General features: G+C 34.5%; 1 protein-coding gene across 2 annotated transcripts in view; it reads right to left on the reverse strand.

Annotated features, from left to right (window-relative positions):
- LOC106063404 (N-acetylneuraminate 9-O-acetyltransferase-like) overlaps positions 1-11,294 on the reverse strand; it is a 57,306-nt gene extending 46,012 nt beyond the window's left edge. The window contains exons 1-9 of one of the 2 annotated variants that reach the window (XM_056013984.1): positions 11,085-11,294; positions 8,073-8,169; positions 6,359-6,551; positions 5,844-5,957; positions 5,691-5,742; positions 5,174-5,245; positions 4,022-4,112; positions 2,248-2,359; positions 1,242-1,366 (exon numbers count right to left, since the gene is read on the reverse strand). In XM_056013984.1, coding sequence (XP_055869959.1) covers positions 1,242-1,366; positions 2,248-2,359; positions 4,022-4,112; positions 5,174-5,245; positions 5,691-5,742; positions 5,844-5,957; positions 6,359-6,551; positions 8,073-8,169; positions 11,085-11,220 — 992 coding nt within the window. In that variant the 5' untranslated portion in view covers positions 11,221-11,294. The remainder of the gene's footprint in view (positions 1-1,241; positions 1,367-2,247; positions 2,360-4,021; positions 4,113-5,173; positions 5,246-5,690; positions 5,743-5,843; positions 5,958-6,358; positions 6,552-8,072; positions 8,170-11,084) is intronic. The other variant, XM_056013985.1, reaches the window with a different exon arrangement.
- Positions 11,295-18,336: the final 7,042 nt, after the last annotated feature.

Here is an 18,336-nt window from a genome sequence, read left to right on the forward strand (position 1 = left end):
GCTGAGTCAAAGATTACTAAGTATATGGACAAAGGGAATCTGTTGTTGTTTATTTTAAATAAGTGAATCTGACTCTCCAACTTCGAAACATTGTTTCAAGTGCCAATTTAAATGACTTTTTTATTCTATCCTTTAGTTCTTCTTCTTCTTCTTCATCGTTCTCATTGTTATGTTGGAGTGTTCATATGACTAGACCAATACATGAGATGAACTGCGCAGTGGTTTCCAAATCAGGGAGCTCTCCATATAGTTTTCTTTCTATTGGGGTGATTTGGGGCCAATGTCTTATACGGGCCTCTTGGTAGAGAGAGCAGTTTTGGAGGACGTGGTCGGCATTTTCTGGTGATACTCCACATGGGCAGTTTTCACTGGTTCCAATTTTGAGCTTCCGGAACATGTGTTGTCGCATTCTGTTGTGTCCGGTCCTGAGTCGAAAGATTAGACGTTGGTCTTGTCGGGATAGCTTATAGTAAGCATCATCTTTCTTGTGATTTGGATGGGAGCTCGTTCATTTCTCATTTATTTTATCTACAATTAATTTCTTCATTTCTTCTGGATAGAGTGCAGAGTTTACTTGTGAGTTTGTTCTCCCACTCTTGGCGAGTGTGTCAGCCTTCTCATTTCCTGCTAGTTGTATGTGAGTATCCTTTAGTTTATTTTCTATCATCCTGTTGCTCACACTTGTGATGGTTCCACTGATTTTTGGTTGCCAAACATGAAATCTTATAGAGTAATCACTTTTTTTTTAGTGGGAAGAGTGGTCGAGAGGCTGAGTATGCTTGAACTTGGCTTGGTTCGGCTACCTATGAAGGGGGCTCGAGGTTCGACACCCGACTCGGGCAGAGTTGTGTTAACTGAGCACCTAATGGCAGCATGGAAAACCTTCTCCCAGATACCCCTCCCCCCACTGGTCCACAAATGAGATGGACTATAACTTATCCTTGAGTAACCCCATACTTTAAAATTAAGTTTGGTGTGACTGTTCCATTTACATATCGGGTGTGTTTAGTCACTTCAGGATGATTCCTAAGGACCCAAATGTGACAGCAAATTTCTCATTATAATCTCATGATCTGATTTCTTTCACAAAACTAAAGAGCACAGTATAAGGTAAATGCAAAGTTATAAATTAGAACCTGTGTAAGAAACAAATTCACCAAAATCAAATTGTAAAAGTTTATAATAAAAAAACAAAAGCTACAGGAATAAAAAAAAATGAAATATTCCCAAAGCAGTCTTACCATACTAAAAAAGCAACAGCTGTGATGATTTGAAGAGTTGTTGCTCTTTCAGGAGTATTACAACAGGTTCCATCATTGTAGTTCATCTCATTATTGCAATACATATTCATCAACATCTGAATATCCTAGGAAAATAAAATGTATAATATATGGTTTCAATAATCATTTTACCTAGTGTTGAGAAACGTTTTTTACCAAGCTTATATCAACTCACTCTGTCTGTCTGTTTGGTAAAAAGTGTATAGTGCACACATTATTTTTTCCACACCCATTCTCAGATCAAGTTGAAACTTTGCACAATAATTCATTGGCATAAACAAGACATTACAATAAAACAAAATTACCAATTAGTCATTTAATTACTGGTAATTAATTATTTTGTTTGATACCAACAAGGAACATTAATCCTTCAGTATTCACAGATATAGCTAAATTTGTAGGATTTAGCCCCCTTAAATATTGTTGACACTATTTCTCCCACATGCATTCTTCAATCATGTTCATACTTTAAACCCTAACCCTATCAAATAAGGTAAATAACTTCTACATTATTGATAGATATAGTTGTAAGGGCAGAGTTCTTCCCCTTAGATAAGCTTTGTTTTTTTTTTTTTTATGTTTTGCTAGTTTTAAAAAAAACAACATCTACAGGTAACTCACAAGAACCTCTGCAAGTACTAATGATGGAAATTACAACAACAACAAAAAAGAGAGGCTAAGAAAGAAACAATTGAAAAATACAGAATAAACACAACTTATGCGGAAAGAACTTCTAACAAGAAAATCATGAAAAGTAATAATAATAGCAAATGAACATTTCTCAGGTTTTCAATTGTAATTGTTCATCTCAATAACCACAAGCTCTGTTACCTTAAGAAAAAATGTGTATTGATTTGCTTGAAATCATACATACACATGTTAATGTGTAGGTAACCTTTGGGTGTACATGTAAGAATAACTATACAAGTTTTCATTAAAAAATGTGAGAAATTCAGAATGCACTCACTATTTCTAGAGATTTTTTCTGAAGGTGAAGGCCATCTGATGTAGGTTCTTCTTTCTTTAGTCCCTGGGCTACAAGCCTTGAAGAGCTCCAGATTGTGGCTGCTGAAGATGATCTGAAAACAATAAAAATTCCTTACATTAAAATTGTTAGTTGACATCATATTAAAGCATCAGGGAGATCAAACCTTGCTCATTATGTACATTATGTGAAAAATAAGAGTAAAATTTGAATGCAAAAATGTTCTTTTCAATTTAATACATACAATTTATTGCTAGCTCTTAAAATGTGAATTTAATTTGTGCATTTATGCATTTGTGATATAGCAAGATTATCAGTAGTTTCAGCTCATCAAGTATATTTCTTCTGGTTAAATGGTGCATGACTATGCTTTTTAATTGCTTAATACAATGAGACAACATATGTTGCAGAAGCTGAAAATTGGGACTAGTGAAATTTGACCTTGTAGAGCATCACCAGAGAATGCCAACCATGTCTTTTGAAACTCCAAGAGGCCCAAACAAGACACTGGCCTCAAAGCATCCTTATAGAAGAAAAACTATATGGCGAGCCAACTGATCTGGAAACCACTGTGCAGTTCATCTCAGATATTAGTCTAGTCATCTGAACCCTCCAACATAATAATGAAGAACTAGTTTAAAATTTATTCTTGAATAGTTTCCCTTTGTGAAACATCCACATTTTTTCCTTTTAAAAATGTTATATTATACATAAAATTTTGTGAAAATATGAATAAGAATCACACAAAAAAACTTTTTTTTCTTCAATTTAGATCATAGATAGCTACATCTAGATTAATGAGACTTGTCCAATGTTGTTTTTTTTTAAATTTGCATAATCCAAATTTTAATTACTTTTTGGTTTTATAAACATTTAATTTGTGTTATATATGTGTTAAAAAGTCAAGCATTTTCCTTAAATTCTATACCAAATATTTCTGAAAACAAAAAAGTTATTGAAGTTTAATCATAACATGGTAGTGAACTACAAATGGGCAAAATGAATTATTCTATCAAAAAATGCTCATCTGTGAATTTGATTACTAACAATCACTTAATTCCCCCCCCCCCACACACACACACTATATGCCTTAGAAAATAGTCCTACATACAATATATATGAGCAATCTTCAACTTTTCAGCTTTTTATCAAAATATTTGAAAGACTCATTGATGCTTTCAAATACAGCAATTTTTTAATCATCATAGGATCGAGGTTATAAATTCCTTTTCAACTTTATGTAGATTGAATTACTAAAATTAAAATGAGTGAAAAACACTATTTAAAAATTTATTTATTTTCATTATGTATGATAGGAGACTTGAACCACTGAGCCTCAGGTCTAAAGACTGATACTATACTGACTGAGCTAATATTAATATTAGTGGAAATTAAACTCAAAAAGTAAATGGAATTATAATCGAGTAATTTTCAAAATGTCGGATTCAAATAAACATGTTGGGTCAAAATTGCAATTAAAAAATTGTTTTTGGTAAATTTAACTGCTACGGTTTTGATCATGAAAGATGCATATTTGTCCTAGGCACATGAAAAATAATAACAGGTTAAATTTACAATAATTATGAGCATTAACAAAATATAATGTTTTACAATAATAATAATAATAATTCAGTTAATTATTTCAAACTATTAAGTTACCAAGCCACATTAAAAAATAATTATGGATAAAATAAAAAAATAAAACTAAATGTAACAATATCAATGAGAAGTAATTGTAAGAAATGTTTTTACTTACAAAACTGTTATTGCCATTTTATTATACTTGTCAATTTGTTCATTTGTTATCATTTTTCTATCCTCTGATAATTTCTCTTCATCCACAGGATCTGGAAAAAAATAAATACAGAGGTTTACAAGACCAATGAAATGATTTGCAAAATACAACATGCTAATATGTCATTAAGATGTCATTACTGCTAGGCTGTAAGCTTTTTTGCAACAACTGATACAGTTTGGGACCAGCAGTGTCACAGTTCTGATAGAATGTAGCACTGGGTGCTTCAAGCTGCCTAAAATTTACTGGTTTCTGATTTTTCCTCAGGGCTGACTTCAGAAATCTTTCAGATGTTATGATTTAGATACTGTATCAATTTTTTATGTTGGAAATTGTGCCTGTAGGGCAGATTTCATTTATAAAGAACATGTGCTTTGCTTCAACATTTATTAGTTAAGCTAAGAGGTTAAAGCTGGGGCTCATAAACAATCAATTATAAAATAGCAAAATACTCAGTTGTGTTGAAGAAACTATAATTCTAAACATCCATACAATGGAGAAATATTTAGGGTTGAACATAATAAACAAATGGAGGAGATTTTTTAAAAAGTCATCTCAGCCTAGTTTCTTTTATTATGTAGAATTTGAAGTAGCATAATCTTCTGAAATGAAAGTTGGGCTTTTATGGCTAACTAGTAATGCACAAGTGATTTTCCTAACTGAAGGAAAACTTGTTGGCAGGAATGTATTCATTGACATACTAAGGGTGTGGTGAACCTTGATAAAAAGAATGAACCATCAAACTTAAAAGAAGATAGATTACTGGTTATTGGAAAAATCAACCATTAATGCAAAAAGATTGCAATGGCCGATGTCCTCAAAAAATATTTTATGGACAAGTTAAAAAGAACATTTTACAAATCAGAAACATTTCTACAAGTTACACTACCAGATAAAAAAAGCAAATAAAATAACAAGATGAGTTATCTCATTATTTTGCAAGAAAGAAGTAGAAGAAATAATAGTTGAACGAGGAAAGAGTTTGCACTATTAATCCTACAAATATATTATCTTTTGAAAAATATTTTAGTGAATATATTTTTGCTAATTATCTGAACAACAAATGACTGAAACTTCAAATCCTAACATGTAACAAAACTTTAGTGTACATACCTTGTAACATCCAGACAACTCTGGTTGAATCCTTTAACTTTTGATACATTTCTCTAGTAAATGTGAGGTTGGCTGTAAAATTTAATAAAAATTAAAATTGTCCATGTTATTCTTACAGAAACATAACAGTTATGAGTGGAGATAGGGTGTATAGGGATAGTGGTATTAAGATATATAACACTTGTATTAGGCAAGGTGTGGGAGTTTAAAAGTATCTGTATTTGTTTAGCACAAACAGTTTTCTTATACTTTGATTATATATTAGATTTCTGTTTTGTTGTTTTATCCCTAGTCTAACAAGGAATTAAAAAAAACTTTTTACCATTTTTTTTGTGATAGAATACTAAAACAAATTACACACACTTACAACAATTAGCTTTTTTTTTAGAAAAACAATAGATGGTGATATCTGTGGGATTTTCAATTATTTGTAAAATATAAGCTTGATGAAATTAAATTAAATATAAAATTGTGGATCTTTTTAAGTTCATTTTCAAATTAAGTATGCAGTACTTACATTGAAAATTTTTTAAAGCTGAAGCACTTCCATTAAAAATTTTGATAGCCCACTGAAAAGAAATACATTTAGAACATTTTAAAATCATTAGAATTTGAAACCTATTTGTACTTTTTTCTATGATTCAATTACTGTTTTAATCAACTATCTTACGGAGGCACTGCCTGTAATGACAACATTGGGCCTGGCTCCAGGCTGGTCACTTTTAAGCCACTTATAGTAGACATCATACATGGATGCATTGACCATGGGATGCCATAAGAAATCCTGTTCAAAGACAACAAAAAAATACAATCAATTTAGTATGATTTAAACACATAGGTTTTTCTGATACTTTTGATAGAGATAAGATTCAAAGTGAACATTATAATTTTCAATTTTCTCTTAACCTCAACTATTTTTAGCATTAGCTGGTTTTCAATTTAGAATTTTATGATCTATCCAAACTAACAAAACTCTTATTGGTGCTTGATATTTCTTGGGAAACAGAAAAAAAAAGGTTAGTAGTTGTATTGGTTGCAAGATACTATCTTATGTTAAGGCTACAGAAAAATTTACTAGCATCATAAACACCATGAATTGGCAAATAAAAATACTGTGAAAACATTTTTTTTTTAAATATTCAAAATGATAAGGCTTGCTAACAAATTTGTATACAGCATACTTACTATTTTAATATTTATTTTATTATCTTTGAAATGTAGGTCATGATGAGCCTTCTCTTGTGAGCTATCTTCTTGACCTTCACTTACAAGGTTAACAAGCTCATGATACAGCTGCCTAATACGAGAGTCACCAATAAAGGCTATGTGGTTGTGACCTCCCCAATAAGAGACATAATGCATACAAGTTCTAGCATCTCTATAAAAAGTATTAAAAAAATATAAAAATGCATTAATTGTAATATAATATATATGAAGTAGAATGTAAGGTGAATTATATATCTTTCATAGAAATCAAAACCAATTGACCAATCTTTATGAAACTTGACATGAATGTTCCTAAGAGAAACAGTGACCTTAGTTATGTTAAGTAGCTCTACAACAAAAAAGTTTACTAGATTTGGATCAATGAGGTTTCTCAACAGATTTTTTATATTAGAAACCATTTATAATATAACAAAACAAAAATAGAGCAAAAAAGCTCAAGCAAAGCCAGGTCAAACATAGCAAGTTTCATAATAAAAATGTATTTAATGTACTATAAATACAAAATTTCAATCAATTAAATAAAAAACACAAATATTTCCCTATTGTTTGTCTCAGATGTCTACAATCCAAAAATGAATATAATTCAGGTGGAGAACAAAATAGTGTGATCTCAGTAATAGCTAACTTGTCAAACAAGAAATACGATGTCTAAATTATCCAGGAAAATAAATGTCTATATACCCAGTGTATTTTAAATGGTAAACAATGACTACATTGACACTTGAATTTGAGTAGGTTCTCATAGTCTTGTTTTTCTTCATTTTTTAAAACACATGTTGTTAATGATGTTTGACAAACAATGGTTGCATGATAATCCACTAAATAGCTGGTATCCTTGGGCGCCTCTGACTCCACCCAGCTCTAATGTGTACCTGACATTAGTTGGGGAAAAGTAAAGGCGGTTGGACATTGTGCTTTTTACTATCACTTTGTAGGAAGTGTTTCTTAGACAGGAGTACATCGTAACTGAGAGTATGGATGTGTCATCTACTTAACTCTCACAGTCAATGGACTCCAGAAATGGGGGGAGGGACTCATTTTCACTTGGCTTGGAAGATTGGAAGGAGCACTAAAGAAAAGATGACTGGACAATTTTGAAAGCCCCCTAGGACAAAACTCAAGGGATTAATAGATGAGAGTCAGAAGAACATTTTGCCTATCAAATTACATGACATTGCCAGGTCGGAGGTGCCTCTATGTTTCTATTTAAACACAGTTGAAGAAATGCAGTGTTAGAATATATTTTTCTTGAGTTTAATACCTTCAAACACAAAACAATAAAACGAGTAATCCTGCGATGAACAAATTCACATAAAACATAAATCACTTGTACTAATAACTTGATTGACACTTAATATTATTGTTTAATAAATGAAGGACAGTAAAGATACTGACGATCAATAACCTCCGATCATAGAATAATGACTAGTAACAATGGCCTTCTATCTTTCAAATCTTTCTAAATCATGCGATCTTGTTTACATCAATATCTTTTCAAGGTCATTTGAAAAATCAGGTCTGACATAAACAAGTTTTTTTTTCTTATACATACATAGTAAGACCTATTAAACTGATCAGTTTTCATACACTTTGTTAGCCAAGACATTTGAACAAAATAAAACTATTAGGCAAGCATGATAGTCTATTGAGATACATTGCATCATGAACTTACGCTTTGCTATACTTGTGCATCATGCATCCATATGGCTGCCAACTATCACTTCCTGGAAATCTCCCTTCACTCATTAGCCATTTGCAGGAGTCATTTCCTAAGCAAAGAAAAACAAAAACATATTTTTACAATGATTATCCACATTTGAAAGGAAGAAAAGAAAAAGTGAATTTGTTTGTTTTAAAAGTTGTAGAAGTTCCATCAGATTAGATATTAGGCTAATGATGAGTGATGAGTCATTAGAGCATTAAATGGAGTTAAAGAGATTTTTTAGACGAATGAGGCCTCACCTATATTAAATGCTTCTCACATTTTTTGGGGGGTGAACCAGCTAGCTCTAGGTAAACCTGTTGGTGGCCTAGAAGGGAGCAATACAGGGAGGGAAAAGTCTTGTCTATCTTGGGTTTGGTGTAAAATGAAATTGATATAAAAAGAAAATTGAAAATTACAACATTTTTTAATACAATCCCTATGAAGTGTTTGCTAGTGCCCTGAGGGTGTTCCCTAAGTTACAAAGAGGAAGGTATTCACTAATCATCAGCTCTGGACCTGATCCACCTGACCCTATCTGACATCAGATTTGATTGTAACTATTTTTAGTCTTATTTGACTACCAGTCACTATCTAGAGTCTAGTCTTGTCTACTTACTCTTACCGTTAGACTGTTAATTGTTGGTGATTAGTGACATTAATGAGTCTATCTACTCAAGCTAGAGTAAAGTATGATTACTAGTTGTAAAGCATACCTACTACCTCCTCATCATATTATTAAAATTATCTTCTTTATTTCAATTTCTACTACCCAACTTCCTTATGACTCATGATTCTTCCATTTTCTTCTCACAGCGGAGTTAAATCTAAGGACAAACTCAGCAGGCTATTTTTTTTCCTAGGGTACAACGAGACTAAATCATGCTTAGTGCTATTTTTAACTTTGATGGCATAGTGGCTAAAGTGGTTTCGTATGTATATATATATAGATTAGATAGATGTATTTGAAGATTATGGTTTAATGTTTTAAAGTAATTTTGTTTTTAAAAGCTTTAAAAGTTTATTAATTTATTATTTTTTGTCTACATATATGGTTTCAAAAGTTTACAATTGTCAGGGGAGGGGTAAACTTTAGTCATGTTTTAAAAAAAAAAAGCCATCAGAAATAAGAGGACTTGGGTAGATGTAACCAACAATTATTGATCATCCAGCTAACAACTACTGTAGTGGTGAAAATGAGGAGGGTCAGAGGAATAAACAATGATTGGTCAACCAGCTACTATCAGTTACAAGGTGGGTCGGAGGAAAGACTAACAACGCTTGGTCAACCAGCTACAGCTAACTGTAGTGACTTTGCTCTGCCATGCATAGTCTAAAAAAATTGTCAAAATCAGAAGTGAGCACGAACCATGCCGTCTAGAAGAGTGGAGATGCTCTAAAAAAATGGTAAAAGAGAGCAGGAGACTAGCAACTATCCGTTATCCAGGTACTGGTACCAAAAAGGCTAAGGTGTGACATACACATGCACTGTGCTAGTAGAGTTAGTAGAGTTGCATTATGGGGGAAAAATGCCCCTGGTGGTACAGTGAAGAGCACACCTCTGTGATGACACCTCCTATTCTCTCCCACAACAGAGACAATCTTTTTCCTTAACACAACCAATTATATGGTAGGACTACAGGTAAAGCTAAGAATGAAAATGTGGAGCATGGGAAAAGTGAAAATGGGCTTGCATCCTTCCTTGTTCTGGTTTAAAAAGACAATGATTTTAATGACAAAATTTAAAAAAAAACATGTTTTAGATACATTTCCTTTGATGTGGTCATTAAACTTTCTAACCAGCTGTTCACTTTTACAAAAAGAAAAATCATGCAGCAAACTTGTACACATGACCATACCATACTGACCCTAACACTCTTTCAACTCAAATATAATTTTAATTGTGCTTATTTAAATTCAATACAACGTAGCTATTTTTATAGACAAAAGGATGACGAATTTATTAATACTCAGTTTTTTTAAAGGTCAGACAGTTTTATGGAGCTTTGAAAAAGTGAAACTTAAAAAATGGTCCCAAATTTCCAAAGCGCTGCCGGTAATCGTACTTTATTAATTCAGAATCTAGATCTAGAATAATCTAGATCTAACTCTAGTGTACTGTCTACATCTCTTTAATATAAGTCACTCTAGAATCTAATTCTAAATTGACTACATAGTCTAACTAGTCTAGTCTGAGTCTCTAGTCTAGAATTAGACTCAGAGACTGAGAGAGTTATACTGAGTATACTCCTCTATGAATGGTCTTAGTCACTCACTCTTAGTCTTGTCTTATGTAGTATAAAGAGTAGAAACTAGATCTAGATAATCTAGTAGTACTAGTAGTAGACTAGAATTTGAGTTTGAGTTTTGAGTTTAAGCACATCAGCACAATTTAGGCCATGTCACGCCTGTAATTCTTTAAGGATCACTCTCCATATAACAAGGGCTAAATTCTATACAGTTAAATCATTAAAAACAAGCTCTATTCACAGTTGTGTGCTCCAAAAAATAGTAGACTAGATGACTAGACTGTAGTCAAGTAATTATTAATAATTAAGTCAACTCTAGTGACTAGTCTAGTCAGTCTAGACACTAATACTATAGGCTATAGTAGTATAGGCCTACTATAGACATAGTATAGATAGACTGATACTATTATACTAGAGTCTAGTCATCTATCATCATCTAGCCACTAGAGTTATCAGTATCACTATCAGTTAGAGCCTAGTTACTTTAAACTTAGTTAGAGTTAAAAGTAGTAGTCAGTAGTGACAGTCAGTGACTCAGTGTTAGTCTCACTAAGTGACTAAAGACACTAAAAACTTAAAAAGTAAAAGTAAGTCTCAAGTCTCACTCTGACTCTCAGCAGAGTCACTGAGTCTGACTCAACTGACTGAGTCTGAGTGAGTCTCAGTACTCAGTCTCAGTGACTGAGTGAGTAGATCTAGATTTGATTTGCCACCTGTACTGCCTCAATCGTACCGTATTTGTAGTGCAAGATTCCATGGTACATCACAAATGCTAAAACTAGGCCAAGAGCTAATAGTTTAGCATTGTTCACATTTAGATATTGTGTTATTTCTTTGGTTGCGCTACTTGTGTTTGAATAGTCAGCCATATTGTTTGCATACTGCTATATATGGAACTCTTTTGTGACTCAGAACAGTAACTTTGACAAAAGCACTGATCTATGGAAAAAATAGGTCCTAAAGACTCAAGATCAACAGGGATATCGGATGTTACGTAACGGCTTTAGGGGAAAGGGGGTATACAAATTTGTTCCAAAGGGGGAGGGGGTCTGAGGATTTGTTTCGTTGCAAAAAAAAAAAAATTAAATGTTTTTAAAAAATGAGATCATTTTGTCATTTTCACTATCGTGTTCATCGTCACAGTCATAGCCAGGATTTTTTTTTTCGAGGAGGGTTTAAGGAGAAAAATCTTTATCACATTCTGACCCTTTCGGAAGACGTTTATTGTTTATTGCAGACTCCCCGCCCTTGCTAGCAAGGGGGTCTGGGGGAGTTCGCAGTGCTCCCCCAGCGCGGGGCGAAGCCCCGCCGCCGAGCACTATTTCTGGTATTGAAAGCCAACAAAATGCATATTCTGAGGTATCTACAGTGCATTATCTTGGTATTAAAAAGTTTTATTTCAAAAACCTAATGTGCTATTCTTACTGACTTATACCCTCTCGCACCGTTCGGCGCATTTTCCGGCAAGCTGTTTCCGCAACTCTTATTTTGCGTAATTCATTTTGTGTGAGAACATGTCCAGCAAAACCTCATGCGACGCTCTGTCACAACCTTACTAAGGATTCGACTCCCAGTTCGGCATATGATTTCTTTGATTTAGACTCGATCTCTATGACTGACTCCTAAAATCTGTCTTAGCCATCTTTGTTGAGACACATTTAATGATTTTCAATTTCGGCAGAAGACTATTCACACTTTATTAATGGAGCCCAAGCCACTGGTAGAAATTTGTAACCTTTCTTGACTACGCTCTTGGAATTACATGCCTGTATTTCGCTTTAGATTTTATATCGAAAAGGAAAGTTTTTTCGTCAAATCATCTGTTGAGGGGTTTTAAACTAAGAAATCTCTGGGGTTTTTTTTGTTTTGTTTTTAATTCAAAACCCCATTTAGCTACGATCATAGAATTTGGTGACTGTAGTTTGCTTTAAAATAATATTGAAGAGAGAGGTTTTCAACTCTAAACGCTCTGTATGGGAATTTTAAACTCAAAACCATCTGGAGGGGTTTTAAACTTTAAAGAAAAAGCCATCTGGAGGAGGGGGCTTTAAACTCAAAACCCCTTTGGCTACGCTCATAGAATTTTGAGTGTGTAATTTGCTTTTTTTATATTGAAGATGGGGTTTATCGTAAATTTTGGAGGGGGGTTTAAATCAAAATCTTCTTCAACTGTGCTGTTGGAATTTGGGGATTTTTTTTTGCATTTTTTTTTGTTTTGTTTTATAGAAAAGGGGGATTTAACTGCAAAAACCTCTGGTAGGGGGTTTAAAATTCAAAACCCTCTGTAGGGGGTTTTAAACTCAAAGCCCCCTGGTAGAGGGATTTGTATCTCAAAACCCCCTGATAGGGTTTTTTTTTAATCTCAAAACCCCCTGGTAGGGGGATTGAAACTCAAAACCCCCTGTTAGAGGGTTTTTAACTCAAAACTGCCTCGGCTGTGCTGTGGTAAGTGATGATTTAGTATTAAAATCTCACCTAAAATAAACAAAATGAAAGCAAAAATCAGTCACTTAATTCCGTTCCCCCCCCCCTTGGGGGGGGAGATTTCATTTCGGGGGGGGGGGGGGTTTGAATATGGGAAAGGACCAACAGCGAACGCTTTTGTGCCAGTTTTTAGTTTAGAATTTATAGCTCCGCAATAGTTTAACTTATTAAAAAAAATGAAAACATCTGCGGACTCCTCAGCTATTGGGCGATAAAACTAAATTTGATTCTTTTTTCCATATCAGCTATTAAAATTATAATTCAAGTCAACTTGCGGTAGGGGTCAGACCTAATCAGCGAACGCAATTTTCGCGGGAGTCATAATGAGCGAAAGGCCGTAAAAAATAGCGAAATAGCATGTTAAAATATAGGAAATTATGCTTCAATTAGTTCTATCATCTAACTTCTTCCATGAAGCATTTTAACTATTGTCCTCCCTGTGGCATTAGCCCTAAATTTGTTTTCACTTTCTCGTGCTCCACATCTCCTTTCTCTGCTTGGAACTGATGTATATATATAGCCTACGAAACTTGTGATCAATTTTTTTTCTTAAAAGAAAGAAAGAAACTACAAAATTCTATCTCGCCCACTTCCTATAGGCTAGTCCACGTCGTACAACTCTCCATTTCATAAACTCTCGTTACTGCAACTATTCTTTTTTAAAGAACTTATGTTCAGTGCACTTAATCACCATCAACTCGATCTCCCCCACCCCCCACACACACACATAAGCTGATTGACCCAAAGGCAGATCCCGAATGCGATGGATTGATGATGTATGGAGACAGATCTACAACAGCTTGGGTTTCGGGCATGGAGACGAAAGGATCAGGAGAGATCTTGTAATTTTATACATGTATATTATATGGTAACTCTTATATTTATTACTAAATATATAGTTCGCGTTTTATCCGATCCTGAAATCGAATATTTTCTCCTGGAAAACTCTTGGAAATCTAAAATCCTAATCTCATAATGGTGGGGGAACCCTGTGAAAATGAATTCTGCACTTCTTTTAAACATTTATACACATATTAATATCATTAATTAGTAACAAGAGGTTAACCAGCCAGTTAAAAAAAAAAAAAAGGAGGACGGCAAAACAGAGCCCCCCCCCCCCCGTATAAGCGCTGTTAAGATCAACTGAAGCGTCATTTCACCCTCACTGGCATAGAGGAAAGTAACTGCCAGCAAATGACCTCTGAGAGACTGTTGGAGAGCTGCGAGTCAAACATTTTAGACGGAAAAAAAATGCGGGAAAATATGCTGGTCGCAACTGGTCGTAGTCATGTGAAACACGTAGCCTAGTGATGCACTCATCCTTAATCTTCGAAATCCAAGACATTGGGTTAAGGTTAAAAATAGGCCTATTATTTTAATATTTCAGTTTACAAACAATAACAATAGAGAAGACAAAAAGAAAAAAAGATTAAATCAGTAACTAAATTATTATTAATGGCTTTTTAAGCTTATATAATAGGGGTTTCGCTGAATAGGTTTTGAGTTAAAAGGGTCATTTTGAGCAAACACCCCATAATATTTTTTTTTCAACGGAATGAATAGCCTTAGCTATTCTAGCAAACTATTTCCTCATCAATTTAAAAGCATAATATGCATTTTTTTTTCGGCCGATGTCCATTGGTGCTTTAAAATCGCCTTAAGTTCGGACCTATTCTCGTTTATCCGGAAACGTTTTGAGAATGAAATTTCCATACATGTCAACTTTGACCTTCAGCTATGCTTTATTTTATGAGGGAAAACGAAAGTGACTATGTGGGAAATGTAGAAAAATGGACTCTTTGTAATACCATTTTATTAGTTCTGCAGTTACTTTTGAAATAAATAAGAATGGATAAAAATTACGGGGACGTGTTCGCTTTATATGCCATTTCGCTGATGGGCCTTTTTTATATGTCTATGGACTCCCCCCAAATAAAAATAACTTCCTACTTCCAGTCTATATTTATTTATGTCTATGGTGTAGACATACAAGACTATCCTCTTTTATTGCCTCACTTCCTGTTAATTACTTTATCACAAAACATTCACAACAAACAATGACGTAATATAAACATATTAGCGCACTGGTCTTTCTGATTGGCAAATTTTTCCAGATAACGTTTGATGACTGAGTAAAGGTCTTAAGTACTGTTCTGAAGGGCAGCTTCTTTTGCCAGAGCTTCAATGTAGTTCCGCCTGTCTGTTCTGATGCTACTCTTGACATTCCTATCTATTTTTGTTCTTTTCTCTTTATTGCTCTTGTTTTACTGTTGTTCACGCCTGCTTTCTTCTCTCTTCTTTCCTTAATCTTCTGATGAGTTTCTACTGAGATCCACTCCTTGTGGGTGTATGACTTGGATCCAGTACTTCTTGGCATGTTTCTTTCACTTTCTGACACGTCTGTTCTACTGCCTCCTCTTCTAGGAGCTGAAACTTGTTTGATAGGGTGATTTTGAACTGTTCCTGTTTTGTGCAGTCTTTCAGCGCAATGGTATTGTATTGTTGGCGTTGGCTGCCCACTTGTCCAAGTCTTCTTCAGCTTCCGTTTCACTCGGGTGCACAGAAGTTGGTGATCTTGAGCAACATCTGCTTTCACGTAGGCTATATCCCGAAGAGAACGACGGAACTTCTTTACAATACAGACATGGTCTATTTGGTTCTCTGTTGATAGGTCTGGTGATATCCACGTTGCTTTGTGTATCCATATGACGGTCCCAAGCCCGGCTGAGAAAGGAGGAGGGTTAGGCGTAGGGCTAGCTACCCTACCCTGTAGAAAAACCACTATCTACAGAAACACCAAACAGCAAATCAACAGAAGTCACTGACCTTGGAGAGGATGGACCTCCAGCCAGAAGGTTTATGACGTATGTCGGTGAAAGCCAGAGTCATCTGGAAGCAAACAGGCCGAAGACCATCATCTCTACCGGGATCACCACCACCATCGGTACATGGAACCATGTATGAGACTGGGAAGACAGCGCAAGTGGCAGCTGAGATGAAAAGGTACAACCTCGCCATCTTAGGAATCAGCGGGTCAAGATGGACTGGTTACGGGCAGAAAAGACTGACTTCGATGGAGCTACTTTTATACTCAGGACATAGGCAAGAGGCGACACACACTCAGGGAGTAGCCCTGATACTGTCTAAGCAGGCTCAAAGAGCACTTATTGGATGGGAAGCGCATGGACCATGGATAATAACAGCCTCATTCCACACAGTGCAGAAAAGGATTAACTTAGACATTGTCCAATGCTACAACCCAACACAGTGCAGAAGAGGATTAACTTAGACATTGTCCAATGCTACACCCCAACACAGTGCAGAAGAGGATTAACTTAGACATTGTCCAATGCTACACCCCAACAAACGACAATAAAGAGGAGGAGAAGGACAATTTTTTTTACTACAGGCTGACTACCGTCCTACATGACAGGCCTAAAGAGAACATAATGGGCGACTTCAACGCTAAGGTTGACAATAAGGAGATTATGGGAAAGCATGGGCTAGGTGAGATGAATGAAAATGGAGAGAGATTTGCAGATATGTGTGCCACGAGGAACTAAGTTACTGGAGGAATTGTCTTCCTAAACAAACGTGTCTGTCATAGAGCTCTCCAAATGCATTGGATTTTTTTTTCATTGCGCCATTCGATGAGTATTCCAGCTCCTCCATTACCATATTTGTGGTGGCTTTATGAGATGAACCTTTTTTTTTTCATTGGGCCATTCCATGAGTATTCCAGCTCCTCCATTACCATTGGTGGCTTTATGAGATGAACTTTTTTTTTCTCCATTGCAGTAAAGAACAGTGAAAAGGCCGGACATATCAGACTTCGTGCTAATATGCACATACCGGCCGGCCGGAGGACACGATCCAAAAAAAAAAAAAAAAAGAGGACATGGCAGCTCCTTTTCCGGGCGTAACTAACCATATCTTAAATTCTTATCTTATCTTATAGGCCTAGCCTAGGCCTATATTACAGACGTTAAAAAGAAGATAAATTAGATCCTACGCATTTCATGTGTCAATCTAGTCATGCATGTTAATCAATGACTTAAACTCTGCCAAGTCGTTGGTTTTCCTGGCTGATTCAGGCAACACATTCGAAATCCATTCTCTAATGACACTAGGGAAGAAGGAGCACTTGTACGAATTTGTTCTAGCATATGGAATTAAAAAAAAAAAGTCTCTATCCTTGTGTCTTTCTGGGTATTTCATAAGTTTTGTTTTTCTATTTGTAAGTTATGGGTTTCAGTTTAGTGTAGTACGTTTTATGTATTATAGCTAATTTACTTTTTATCCTTCTGTCCTGGAGTGTCTCTAATTCTTAAGTTGAAAGATTTTACTATCTTATCTTATATGATACAGACGTTACTTCAAAAAAAGAAGATGATTAGGCCTACGTCCCACGTGTCATGCATTTAATCATGCATATTAACCATTGACGTAAATTTTGCCAAGTCACTATATATAGGCTGGTTTCCTGGCTAGCTCAGGCAACCCATTCCATGCTCTAATAGCGCTAGGGAAGAAATAGCATTTGTACAAATTTGTCCTAGCATATGGAACGAGGAATGTGCCTTTATCTTTGTGTCTTTCTGAGTATTTTATTAAATTTTGTTTTTGTATTTGAAGATTATGGTTCAGTGTTTTATGTATAATTGCTATACTTTACTTTTAAGTCTTCTATCCTGAAGGCTTTCTAAATTTAATGATTTTACTAAAGGTGTTAACTCTAGTCATAAATGTGAATATTTGTTTGTCATGAATCTCACTGCTCTATTTTGTGTCTGTTCTAGTTTCTTAATGTTCTCTTGAGTTGAGGGGTCCCAAACAGCGTAGAGGATTAGTTTTATGTTATTATTTGATACCATATAATGGTGTTATTCTAATCTTATTGGAATATTCGTTTGTTAAAAATCACTGCTCTATATTTTGCATTTGTCCTAGTTTCTTTATGTTTTCTAGCTATGTCAGCCGTAGTGTAACGATATCTAGAATTAAAGTTGCTTTAAATTAAGTTTATTAAGTAGATAATTAGATTATCTAATCTTTGCTTTTATTTTAACGCATGTCCTATAAAGATTACACCTAGATTCATCAGCAGTTTAGACATAGGTCATAGATGTAGTTCTAGACGTAGATATTGAAAGTGCCAATAAATTATAAAACAATGACAAGTTCTGGTCTAATAGATAGAAATGTAGGTTTAGTGAGCTCAGGGTGCCTAAGAACGAGTTCGATACCAGTCTTGAACTAATATTTTATTTATAATTTCTTTTTTATATTTAATTTTATTTTAAGTTGTATAATGGAGGTATTATCTTTGCAAATATTTTAAAAATGTTTTTCTTTTTTATATTATTAACGATTAATGTAAATGAATTGCATACAAATTTACTAATGTAACAAGTGATTCTCTATTTAGGCTTTTCTCCGCTATGAAAACTGGAAACACGAGCGCCATTGTCGATAATAATACTAATAGTATTAGTATAAGA

This window comes from Biomphalaria glabrata, chromosome 16, assembly GCF_947242115.1.
Source record: "Biomphalaria glabrata chromosome 16, xgBioGlab47.1, whole genome shotgun sequence".
Classification (NCBI taxonomy): domain Eukaryota; kingdom Metazoa; phylum Mollusca; class Gastropoda; family Planorbidae; genus Biomphalaria; species Biomphalaria glabrata.